The sequence below is a fragment of the Euprymna scolopes genome, chromosome 39, assembly GCF_053919585.1.
Source record: "Euprymna scolopes isolate OS-2025 chromosome 39, ASM5391958v1, whole genome shotgun sequence".
NCBI lineage: Eukaryota > Metazoa > Mollusca > Cephalopoda > Sepiida > Sepiolidae > Euprymna > Euprymna scolopes.
Genome location: NC_136520.1, coordinates 71827377 through 71840441, shown reverse-complemented (window position 1 = coordinate 71840441; position 13065 = coordinate 71827377). Strand labels below are relative to the sequence as shown.

The 13065-nt window shown below is 32.7% G+C and overlaps 1 protein-coding gene across 1 annotated transcript; it reads left to right on the top strand.

Annotated features, from left to right (window-relative positions):
* The first annotated feature begins 5646 nt into the window (after nt 1-5646).
* Nucleotides 5647-12376, top strand: LOC145263863 (heterogeneous nuclear ribonucleoprotein K-like). The gene is made up of 2 exons (XM_080120937.1): nt 5647-5997; nt 10999-12376. Exon 2 carries the CDS (start codon nt 11062-11064, stop codon nt 12190-12192), a length of 1131 nt encoding a protein of 376 aa, XP_079977063.1. The 5' UTR covers nt 5647-5997; nt 10999-11061; the 3' UTR covers nt 12193-12376.
* The last annotated feature ends 689 nt before the right edge of the window (nt 12377-13065 follow it).

The following is a 13065-nucleotide window of genomic DNA, read 5'->3' as shown; positions in this document are numbered from 1 at the left end:
TGAGGGAATAAATATGAAGTATAAAATTTCAAACAAAACGGAATATTACTTTATAGAAATGTGGATAAGCATGGCAAAGTGCTAATAGGAAAAAGTATTTTCTTTTTACCAAATAAATACGGTCGAACCTATTGACTGCAATATCTTGGCTCAACTTTAATGATATGCTTCTGTCCTTATTTTTAGTAAAATTAAGAATTACATATATAAATATGTTTGGAAGGCTAAAAAACAACATATTTCTGATTATATATCTATATATATATATATATATATATATATATATATATATATATATATATATATATATATATATAAACAAATTTATTTTTGTAATTCAGACATTTCAATGATATACATCCTTGTCAATAAAAGTCTCTTTATTCATTTTTTTTTCTCTTTTTCATGGTCTGCATGGTGTAATCCGCAAGGTATAGTGTTAATCCGTACGTCTGATAACGGTATGATTTTCAAAAACAATAATCAGCAGAGTGTCGTGTTAGCTGCACGAAGTGAATTAATGAAATATTACCTGCAATTTAAAGCATTGCATTTATTCTGCAATTAAGAATTACATACATAAATACGTTTGGAAGGCTAAAAAAAACAATAGATATTTTTCTTTTTTATATAAAAACAAATTTATTTGTTTAATTCAAATATTTTGATGATATCCAGCCTTGTCAATGAAAGTCTTCTTTTTTTTTTTTTTCCTGGACTGGAGAGAACTTGAATGCCTACTAGACACTGTCGTCGAGTGTCTAAGGTTTCTCTGTACAGAGTTTGTCGGGACAAGTTGACATTATGATACTTTTCCCTTGAAGCGAACCCTGACTAAATATACAAAATCACAAATTATTAAACGGCCAAAAAAAAAACGGCCGGGTAGCTAAAACAATAATGTAACTTAACAGAAAGACACGGTAATAAAAAATAAAACGCATATTTGCTCTACAACAGTATTGAGCACTTTCTTCAGTTTTCATTAATTACCATTTCTACTAACTATATATATATATATATATATATATATATATATATATATATATATATATATATATATACATACTAGCAAAAGTACCCGTCGTTGACTGGGTTCAAAAACAGCCTACAGAAAATGGACTCTGATTTATGAAAGTATGATAAGTTATGAAAAGGAAGGGGTGTAAAGAGATAGCTTCGAATTTGGGGGTATCAAAACCAAAGAAAAATATGATTAAAGTAAAAATAAAATAGATAAACCCCATAATTTATTATACCATACCTGTTCACACTGAAACACTTATCACAATATTCTGTGGATCTATATTAAAAAACCTTGTTAAACTTTGTGACATATTTCCATTCTATGGAGATCAGGCACAAACGAACACCCCCATAATTTTATTATACCATATTTCTTCAAACTGAAACCTAATTATCAAAGTATACTTACGCAGATAGATATGAAAAGTCTTTATTAAAGTTTGTCCCTATTTCCATTCCATGAAGGCCAGGCGTGAATGCAGACCCCACAATTTTATTATACTATTCCTATTTAAGTTAAAACATACTTATCAAACTGTTCTTATGTACATCTATATCAAAAACATTTGTAAACATTTATTTTTAATTTTTAAATTTTTTATTTCCATACTATGTAGACCAGGCACAAACGCAGACCCCACAATTTTAATGAACCACCGTTCTGGCAGATCAAACATACCCATTCCTGTGTCTCGATACATCTTCTATCATTATATGTAATCAGTTTTTCAAAATAGTCAACCATATAGGAGCCTATTCGTGACCAGACATACACACAGACATTCAGCTTTATATTATAGATATATATATGTACACACATATGTGTGTGTATATATATATATATATATATATATATATATATATATAATGTACACATATATATAAGTGTGTGTGTTTGTGTATATATATGTGTGTGTATATATATGTGTGTATATGTGTGTGTATATATACATGTGTGTATATGTGTGTGTGTGTATATATACACACACATATGTGTGTACATATATATATATATATATAATGTACACATATATATAAGTGTGTGTGTATATATATATGTGTGTGTATATATATATGTGTGTATATGTGTGTGTATATATACATATATATACACATATATATGTGTGTATATATGCATATGTGTGTATATATGCATATGTGTGTATATACATACACACATATGTGTATATATATACACATATATATACATATATGTGTATATATATACACACATACGTGTATATATACACATATGTGTATATATGTGTATATATACATACACACACCGTAATATATATATATATATATATATATATATATATATATATATATATATATATATGCACACTATATATATACACACGCACACCATGACACATCATATATATATATATATATATGCACACACACGTTGTATTTAAAGAAAAAGAATTTAAAATACATTTATATCTACAATTTTTCTATTTAGATATTTTCTACTTACGCAATTTTTACTGCCTATTTTTTTATATAAGATTTTAAATTCAATTGAATTTTTACGATTTTTTTTAGATTTTTAAACAGAATAGTTTACAAAGCCCCCTTCATGTTAAGACTGGTTTTCAAAATTATAAATTCGTTATAATTTCAGCACGGCGAGTAAACTGCAAAAGTATCGGATATATATATATATATATATATATATATATATATATATATATATATATATATATATATATATATATATATATATATATATTAATTCCTGTTAGTTTTTACTTAAAACACACACGCACTATCAAAATAGATTATAATGAAAGTTGCGTTCAACAATACAACCGAATAACAAGTGCCCGTTTTATTTTACGTGATGAGTAATCACTTTGACGTTGTTTTTCGATATTTTTTTTTTTAAGTCTTCCTGGTTCTTCTATTTGAGTTTTTAATCGAATATTTGATTATTAGTAAATTTTTAAAAATCGATGTGCATTAATTAAAGTTACGTATATGCGGGAAAAACACAGTATATGAAATCTCGCTTGATTATATATATATATATATATATGTGTATGTGTATATATATATATATATATATATGTGTGTGTGTGTGTGTGTGTGTGTCTGACACACCCAAATAGTTGTACTGTTGTACCCATTTTTTTTTCTATTACCGGTTGATTTTTATCTTTCCTAGTATCTTCCCAGCCATTCCTATTTTAACTGTCCTGTATTTAAAAATAAAAAATTCCTTTTTTAATAAAAATGTGAAAACGATGATATTTTTATTTAAAAATCAAAATTAAAAAAAAAAAAAGCTTTAAATAGATTTTAAAATTGAAAAAAAAAAAAGTGCCCGTTATAAAAGTTGATGTGCAGAAAAGACCGCCATAGTTTTCAGTTCCTTCCCGCTGATTCCCGAGGGGGGGGGGGAAGAAAATAAAAACGTTCGCAATTTCGAAAACCAGTATCGATAATGTTTGTTTGTAGCAAAATTATAAATACCTTTTCTAATTTAAAAAAAAAAAAAATACTTTTTAAAATTATTTTTTTGAAAAATTAAAAGTTTTCATTTTACGTTGACCCATTTTTTTTCTTTGTATGGATGTTCGGTGAAGCCATAAAAATACTCGTTTATTTATTTATTTATTTTTTCTGTTTATCTTATGACATGACACAAAATTAAAGAGAATGATTGATTGAAATTGATATTTATTAATTAAAATTTTTTTTTTGTAACCTGCTGAAATGCTAATATTTAGAAACCCATTCTTACCATGTGGAGGGAACGGTGTTTTGTAACTATTCTGTACTTTCACCTAACAATGTAATAAACGAAAGATACCTTAAAAATTGGATTTAGCTTGAAAATACCATGGTATCTTCTCTCTGCATAAGTAATATATATATATATATATATATATATATATATATATATATATATATATATATATATAAACACGCTTAAAAAGATTATTTTTTAAAGTTTTAAAATAACGAGGGAATAATATATATATATATATATATATATATATATATATATATATATATATATATATATATATATATATATATATATATATATATATATATATATATATATCCCAATCGTTTTTTTTTAATACCGTTTTAAATTTAAAACTATATGTCCCGGGACTTTGTAAAAATTGAATTTCTTTTGTAAAAAGATTTTTATATTTCAGCATTTAATAATCTTTTTATTTTATTTTTTTTAATAAGGATTTTTTTTTTTATTTCCACACTGATGATGCTCTTTTGTAGCTTTTTCGAATTTAAAAATAAGCATCAAGTGTCGTGCGTGCGAATAGACTTTTTTTATGCTTACTTTTTCACCGTCGTGATATTAATATATAAAGATCCGTATTTATTTAACGGTTTTTATATATATATATATATATATATATATATATATATATATATATATATATATATATATATATATATATATATTAATGGATTGATTTTTTTTTTTTTGTAAAAATGATAAAAACACTATCTTAATTAGAAAAATCGAATGTTCATTTTAAAAAAATAAAAAAAAAGAAAACTATAAGCTTAGCAACAGACACCTGGTTTCGTTTAAAGTATTCTAAAAACCGGTATATACCGTGTTGATAGACATTTTTTTTTTTTTCAAATAAAGTTTTATGTCCATACGATACTTTTTAATAGCTTCTTCGAATTTAAATAAACATCAAGTATTGTGCAAATATATTTTAAATACTTAGCTTTCACTGTGTACGTCGTGATATGAATATAAAAAAGTTCCGTATTTATTTAACGGTTTTTATGTTTTAATATGTTAAATTTTAAAAAATAATGGAAAACACATCTGAACAAAAAAAATCTAATGTCCATTAAATATGTATGTATATATATATATATATATATATATATATATATATATATATATATATATATATATATATATATACACACACATACAAGAAAAAATTGGCCTTTGAGTCAAGATCACGGTGTAGTATCTGTTCTGACGGCATCAGAACAGATACTACACCGTGATCTTTGCCCAAAGGCCAATTTTTTTTTGTCTGTTCTCAGTCAGTGGAGGAGAAATCCTTCATGACTGAGGATTTTTTATTCTTATTTTTGTTCCTATGCAGAGTACTTCTTTTAAGAGGGCTGCTTTTCCCCTCCACATTAAAACCGACGTTGTGTAACTCGTGGTGAGGCAAATAAGTAGAAACATTTTGGCCTTTTGGCTAGGAACAAAGTGTAGTATCTGTTCTGATGCTACACTCTACCATTTCTGTCCTCGGTTAACGGAGGAGGAATCCTTCAATTTTTATTTTTGCTCCTACCCAGAGTGAGTGCCCTCCCCTTTTTTTTTTTTTTTTTAGGGAGCTGGATTTTCATCCCTCATTAAAAACTAACCTTGTGGGGAGGCAAGTAAATTGGAACTATAAGTTTTAGCAATGGACACCTGGTTTGTTAAAATATTCTAAAAAATAAAATTAAATTAAAAAAAAAAAATAAGCCGAAATATTCCGTGTTGATAGACATTTTTTCCCCCGCCTATGCAGATGATAAAGCTTTCTTTTGTGAAGAAAGCTAAAAAAATATATTCGTGTCGATAGCGACCTTTAAGCCTCCTTTCTCTTTATTCTTATTAAGGTTTAACGTGTCGGTTGAATAGCGCGTCTCTCTCTCTCTCTCTCGTTTTATTATTATTATTTTCACGCTAGTTTTGTATTGAGGCAGAGGAATCTACACCGGGCAAATAGCTGTCGTCTACGTTGTTCTGTAATATTTTGCGTGTGGGTGTGTGTTTTGCCGGTTGCATAACGAATTCTACATCTTCAACGTTGGAGGTAGCATCGTTCCTCTTACGGCCGCCATCTTTACTCTTCCTCCAGCATTTGTTGACAGAGATCGCCACGCTCTGTCCTTGATTTTTTTCTCCTTTTTTTTTTATTTAAAAAAAAAAATAACACAAAAACAAACAAAGCCCAGGTATTTCACTTGAATTTTAAAACCGTTACCAAAAAAAATTACTAACTTCTTAATTCATATTATGGATTACTCCTATCTTTTTTTTTTTTCCTGATTTTGTTTGTTATTAAATGTTTTTCTTCTTCCGTTTCCATTAGTCTTGTGATAAATTAGTCTATTCTAAAAAAAAAAAAAAAAAAAAATCCCTATTTTTTTTCCTTTCTATACCTTTACGATTTTCTAATATTTACCTTTTTTGTGAATTTATTTAAATGTTTTGCGTTTGATAGCAATAGAAATTTTTAAAAAGAAAAAAAAAATCCCTCTTTTTTTGTAGACACGTTTTCCTCGAATTGCTCGCCTATATTACCCTGCCACCCTTCCATTAGTTTAATATTTTTAAAATCCTAAAATAATTAATACAGATTTCAGCAATTTTGTTATGTATTTTGTTTATTATTGTTGTCTATTTTATGTACTGTAATGTTATAATATACATATTTAGCCTTTCGCAAATAATTCCACGCCCCCTTTTTAACATCCCCAGAAAAAACTCACCCTTTAAAAAAAAAAAAAAGAAAAATCTATCCCCTCCCTCACTCATCAGCTTCAGGGCCCCTCCACCTGTGATATTTCCCCGTTTTTTTATTATCATATACTTATTCTTCAGTCCTACTTTGTAATTGCAACACATGAAACAGCTGTTGCGAGATGTATCACTAACATACAGTCTTATACAAATGTTGAATACCACTCTATAACATGTATAAATGACATTAAAACCTCGTTATTATATAGAAAATATAAATAACGTTATATATAAACCAACCCCGACGTTGATGACTCGACAAATATAAGAAATATCGAAACCCCACTATATGCCATAGATAAGAACTCCCACAAATGCATAATATATAACCTATGGTACTATACAATATTTAGATCAGTTATTGATACCTGCGGTTTCAGAAGGTACGGCAAATCTAAAGAGCACCACATGTACTTCGTTCTTCAGCCAGTTGTCTAATCTCTCTCTCTCTCTCTTCCTCTCTCATATATATATATATATATTATAGATGTAGGTATTTTTACGAACTAACCCAGCGTAGTATAAATACCCCCAACCTCCCATGTTAAGAACGGCTTTCGAGGTTGGGACGTTTATTCCGAAAGCCGTTCTTCTTAACATAGGGATGTTTATACTACGCTGGGTTAGGTCGTAAAAAATACACACACGCTTAAGGTATTTTTTTTACGATCTGCCCCAGTGACGGGGCCCAGCGTAATATAAACATCCCCAACCACCCCATGTTAAGAACGGCTTTCGAGGTTGGGGGTATGTGTTTATTCCGAGAGCCGTTTTTAACATGGGGATTTTGTGGTTGATACGCTGGGGCACGTAGTAAAAATTGACCATATATATATAATATATATATATATATATAGGTCATTTTTTACTATAGATAACAAACCGAAAAATTGGCCAACTTACTCGTGTTTCGAATTAAATAAACGCTTTAAGATGGTTAGAACACGAACACACGAAACCATATCCAGGTAGGTAGAAGAGTAACTTTTCTTACCTTTGGTAACATTTATTTGGGGTTTCTTTTTTTTTTTTTTTTTTTCCCCACCTTTTCGGTTTGTTGTCTAGAGATAAATAAATCCACGAAAGGAAAACATCCTACAGCAAATTTAGAAAGCCATTTTTAACAGAGAGAGAGAGAGAGAGAGAAGGGACTTTGTTGACTCGTCTTTTGCGCGGAGGTAACTCTTCTAAACTAAAAAAATTGGTAAAACTATACAAACACCGTGACAGCGAATTACCCCTACCCCTACCCCTAACCCTAAACCTAACCCTAACCCCAACCCTAAACCCTAACCCTAACCCTAATCCTAACCCTAACGCTGTCACGGTGTTTGTATAATAATACCAAAAAATTTGCTTGTGCATGTTAAAATGCACAAGTATTGAGCCATCTCCTTAAGCAATCCAATTTACCGAATTTCCACTACTAACGATAACTACATGTTCCCCTAGCCTGGACCAATCAAGACTCATTAATCCTTATCCTCGAGTTGCCTCCAGGTCTTGATAAGTTGTGACTCCTTTATAACAAAAAATGTCTCGTTTGATTTCTTCCTGCTGTTTTCCCTTTCTCTCTCTCGCTCTCTCTCTCATATATATATATATATATATATATATATATATATATATATATATATATATATAAGCAAGAGGTTATTTATAGAGAAATCATTGGCGCTTATGCAGAGAAGTTACCGTGCTATTTTTTTATATAGTGTTTTCAAGTTTTACGATATCTTTTTATTAAAAACACAAAACATCGTCTTTTCCCCACATGCTAAGAATGGCTTCCTAAATAATAACGTTATTTCAGCGCGCGAATTTCTCTGCGTAAGTAGTTAATCATTTTATTTAGGCACCAATAACTCATCCGAACCAATCGCGTGATCGTTTCGGTGCATATACAAAAAGATTTTACATGGAGAAGTCTCATTAGACTTATATATATATATATATATATATATATATATTTATATATGAATGGGCATGACAGGTCATTGAACTACACTTCCGCTTTTACACCCATAAGTTTCAAAAAGCCACTTGTTCTGGGTACTTTCGCATTTATGAACCCGCGATTTCCACAGAGTTACTCGGGTGTGTCCGGTGGATGACGAGACGAACCGGAAATAGTCGACAAGTAGTTTTCGGAATATTAAACTAAAGACATTATTTTCCAATGTATTACTTTATGAATTTCGATGGTCGTCGCCATTCTTAACATGGGGGGGGGTGTAACAATTTGGGTTTGGTTTTTGTAATAAGGCTCGTCCGGTCGTTTTCGGTTATTCCCGTCATCTGCCGGGCACACACGATGCGAATTCATAAATGCAAAAGTAGCTTCTTCTTCTTCTTTCTAATTAAAATGCACAATTGTGATAAAATTCATATAAATCCGATATTTGGATATAAACTCTTTAATTTCATCATAAATTTGAGGACTTTTCGGTTTAAAACTTGCGGAATCGGGTTCAATGATGTTTACGAAACACACACACATAGATATATATTCAAATACGTTTATGCTATAAACTTTATAGGTTGAAACGCATGGTCGCGCTGGGAGAGAAAAAACGCGTTTGAAATTAACGTACACGTTTCTACTGGAACAATAAATTAAAAACAAGAAATAAAACATTAACATAAAATACATTTTAACACCTGCCCCCAATCACAATCAGTGTTTACATCGGCTGACGAATCTGTCATATTTGGTATCGTTAACCATGTGGGTTGAGTTTTCATGAAACCGAAGGTAGATCAAACTAATGTATAGTATCCATTGAATATGCCCTTGTATAAGTAATTGAGCACTCTTGTTATTTCTCCTATAACATTGAATTACACACGCGCACACACTCTCTTTATCTATATATCCACATACACTCATCCGTGATCGGTTAAATATATAATTTCCTAATTTCGACACGTTTTTTTTTTTTACTGATGACGTCATATAGGATTAATTTTTTAAAAATGGAATTTATTTTTATGACATTTGTCATTTACGTCGTTTTGTGAGGTCATCCACAATACAAAAACGTCCATAGTTTTACTAATACTTAAAAACTCAACCATCCGATGTTACCTTCGTACCAAAATCAGATCCGCAGAGTTTAAGCCATTATTGAGGATTTCTTGTTCAGGTATATCCTGTACGGTTCTAGGACAGCCGCCTTCCCAGGCATTATCTTCTCGCCCTTTAAAAAGAGATTAGTTTATTGCTTATCACCTGGGGCACTCTATTGGCGATCGCTGCCAGGGCTGCCTAGGTATCCTTTGGTTGACCAGAGTGCTCTTCCTCTGCCGACTTTTTAAATCCCACTGTCCTGGCCACATTTTCCTGCCGTGGGAAAGATAAATTATCGTTATAATGTTTCATTCTAACAACAGGTCCATGAACAAGCAATGTCCAAGGTATTCTTTAGGTCAACATCAAAACAGGCCTTGATTAGTGGGCCAGTTTGTTAGGATGTCAGATAGTTTGCATGTTGGCACCGCAGGAGTACTGAGCATACTGTATATAGACCCACTTGTGTGTTTTGGCAACCTTCGCTCAGGCCCAATCGAGTATTACCCATTCTTTCCAGGGGGGTTCAGGTCTTCATTTGGTGCCATAAGGGTCTCGTTATTGTTGTCTTCAACTGATTCATTCCACCAACATAGGCAGAAGGATGCTAGTGTTGTTCATCTGAGGTCTGTAACAGTGGCAAAGCACTTGCAGAATGTTAGTTGCTACATCACCTCTTGGTGTTCAAATAGAGGATGGCGATGATCAGCAAAGAGAGAAATAAAACTTGTTAACATACATCCAGTAAACAACTATTAACCCGTAACAAATGTCATCAACTGCATGGTTATCCCCTACCTGTTTAAATCGATGACATGATGTCAGCCAGTGTACACAAAGACGCAAGATTTACAGTTTTAGTAGTGGTAGTCTGACAGTTTTTGACCTTGTATCTGTTGGCCTGAGATATGGTTCGGGGTAGTACTAGGAGGTCCACCCTCCCAGGTTGTTGCCTGTCTTTTGGGTGGAGTAAGTTAGTTGCTTATTGCATGAGGTGTGCCTACTGCGGAATGCTGACAGGACTACTCAGACAATTTTTAAAAGGACTGGGTGCTACTCCTTTAGGGGTGCTGGCTTGACTCTCTCCACTTTTCAATCATGTCACATCTTCCGGTGATAGAAAGGAAGTAAATCCCTGCATACACTCTCTCTCTCTCCTCTCTCTCTCTCTAATACATTGATTACTCTATACATTTAAAAAGCCCCCATTATATGTATATAAAGAACTTACGTTAATATATATAACGTTATTTATCTTTAAATTTTGTTGTTATTATTATTATTATTTCCTCTATTCCCATTACCTTGTTGTCTCTCTCTCAAAAAAAAAAAGCCTTGCCCTACTCTCTCTCCATTTTTCCAGTTTGTGCACCACCTCCCGGACCAAGCCCTTCATCTTTTTCTTCCTTACCCCCGGAGAGAACAAATGGACAACAAAGAAGGTTTGACGAAGCGGCCGCTGGAGGATGGCGACTGCTCATCCATGAAGCGACCCCGTGGAACAAAACCACCGATTGAGGTCCGGGTTTTGCTCCAGAGCAAAAATGCCGGCGCCATCATCGGCAAGGGTGGCAACAACATCAAAAGACTGCGGAACGACTTCAAAGCAAACATCACTGTCCCGGACTGCCCGGGACCTGAACGGATTCTCACAGTAAGCACTGACCTAGACACAGCTTTGGAATGTCTACTGGACGTCATCCCTTCGTTGGAGGAATACAAACAATATAAAGACGACCAAAAGTTTGATTGTGAACTGCGGGTTCTTGTCCACCAGAGCCAGGCTGGCTGCATTATCGGCCGTGCTGGCTTCAAAGTTAAAGAACTGCGTGAAAAAACCGGTGCAAACATCAAGATTTATTCATCTTGCTGCCCTCAATCCACTGACCGTGTGGTGGCCATTTCAGGGCGCCCCTCAGTGGTCACAGACTGCATCAGTCACATCTACCAGCTGCTAGAAGCAGCACCACCCAAAGGAGTCATACAACCATACGACCCCCACAATTTTGATGAATATTATGTGAATGACTATGGTGGTTTTACAGTCGCCGAGGGTGGCCGGAGCCGGATGCCACGTGGTGGAGGTGGTGGTGGAGGAGGTTCCTCCATGCGAGGAAGTGGGGGGTCTGGTTCTTTGATGGGGGGACAACAAATGCGAGGTAGGTCCATGATGGGTGGTGGCGGGTCTGGGGGTATGGGTGGAGGGGGAATGAGTCGCAGTGGAGGGGGTAGTGGAGTCGGTCTTCCTAGCTTACTTGGGGGGCTTGGTGGCCGTAGTAATCTCGGTGGTGGCGGAAGCCGAAACAACAACTTGGGTAGTTTGATGAGAAGTCCTGGGGGTGCCATGAATGGTAATATGGGTGGAGGCCCCTCATCCAGATCTAGCGGGGGAGGCATGGGACGTAATGATAACCAGAGCGGTTACTATGGTGGCAACAGTAGTGGTCAACAGAGTTTTGGGGTTCAGAATTACTCGCAGAATCGACTGGGAGGTGGTGGTGGTTCCGGCCAGCAAGGTATGATGTTCGGAAGAAGTCATAACCAGTATTCAGATTAAGGGTAATAACTGTTATGGAGGATTAGCTGTTGCAAGTTGTCTGCAGTTTCTATGACAGATACTGCACACGCACATACACCACACACACATATATATATATATATATAATATATATATTATTTTTTATGGGCTGATCCTATCAACATAAACATTTTACATTTTTTTTTTTTTTTTTTTTTTTTTTCATCAGCTCTACCCCATTTTATCTAAGCCCCTCGACAAAATTATAGGGATGACTAGGGAGAGTAGCATCACAGCGGACATAGAGTTGTAATTAATTTCTCTATGGCTGCATTGCATCCCCCCCCCCATTTCTACCATTATAATCATCTTTTTTGATCACCCAACCAGAAAAAACCCTCCCAACTACATTTTCATGCATTAAATTTTTAATTAAAAACAAAATTCTTTTGTTTTTTTTTTTTTTTCTTATTTTAATGTAGCTATAACAATTAATATTTGCTCTTAAGTTCCAAATATAAAGGATTTTTTTTTTTTTTTTGAAAGGAAAAAAAAAATTCAATTGGAATATTAGATACTGAGTGACCATTATATAACAACCAGGTTGAGTTAAAATTTAAGAAAAAAACACCAAAAAAGCAACACAAAAAAATCATATATACACACACATATAATAAAAAAAAAAAACTTTTTTTAATGGGTTTTTAAAAAAAAAAAAAACTTTTAAATTGAACAAAACTCTTCGCATTTTCAAACCATGTTTTACCTTTTCTTTCATATTAAAAAAAGATTTTTAATTTTTTTGTTTGTTTTATTCCTCTTAATCCTTGACTTTCCCTTTCCCCCAAAAAAACATGAAAGAAAAAAAAAATTTTTTTTTTTTACAACTAAATCTCAATCTTTCCCTTTGCT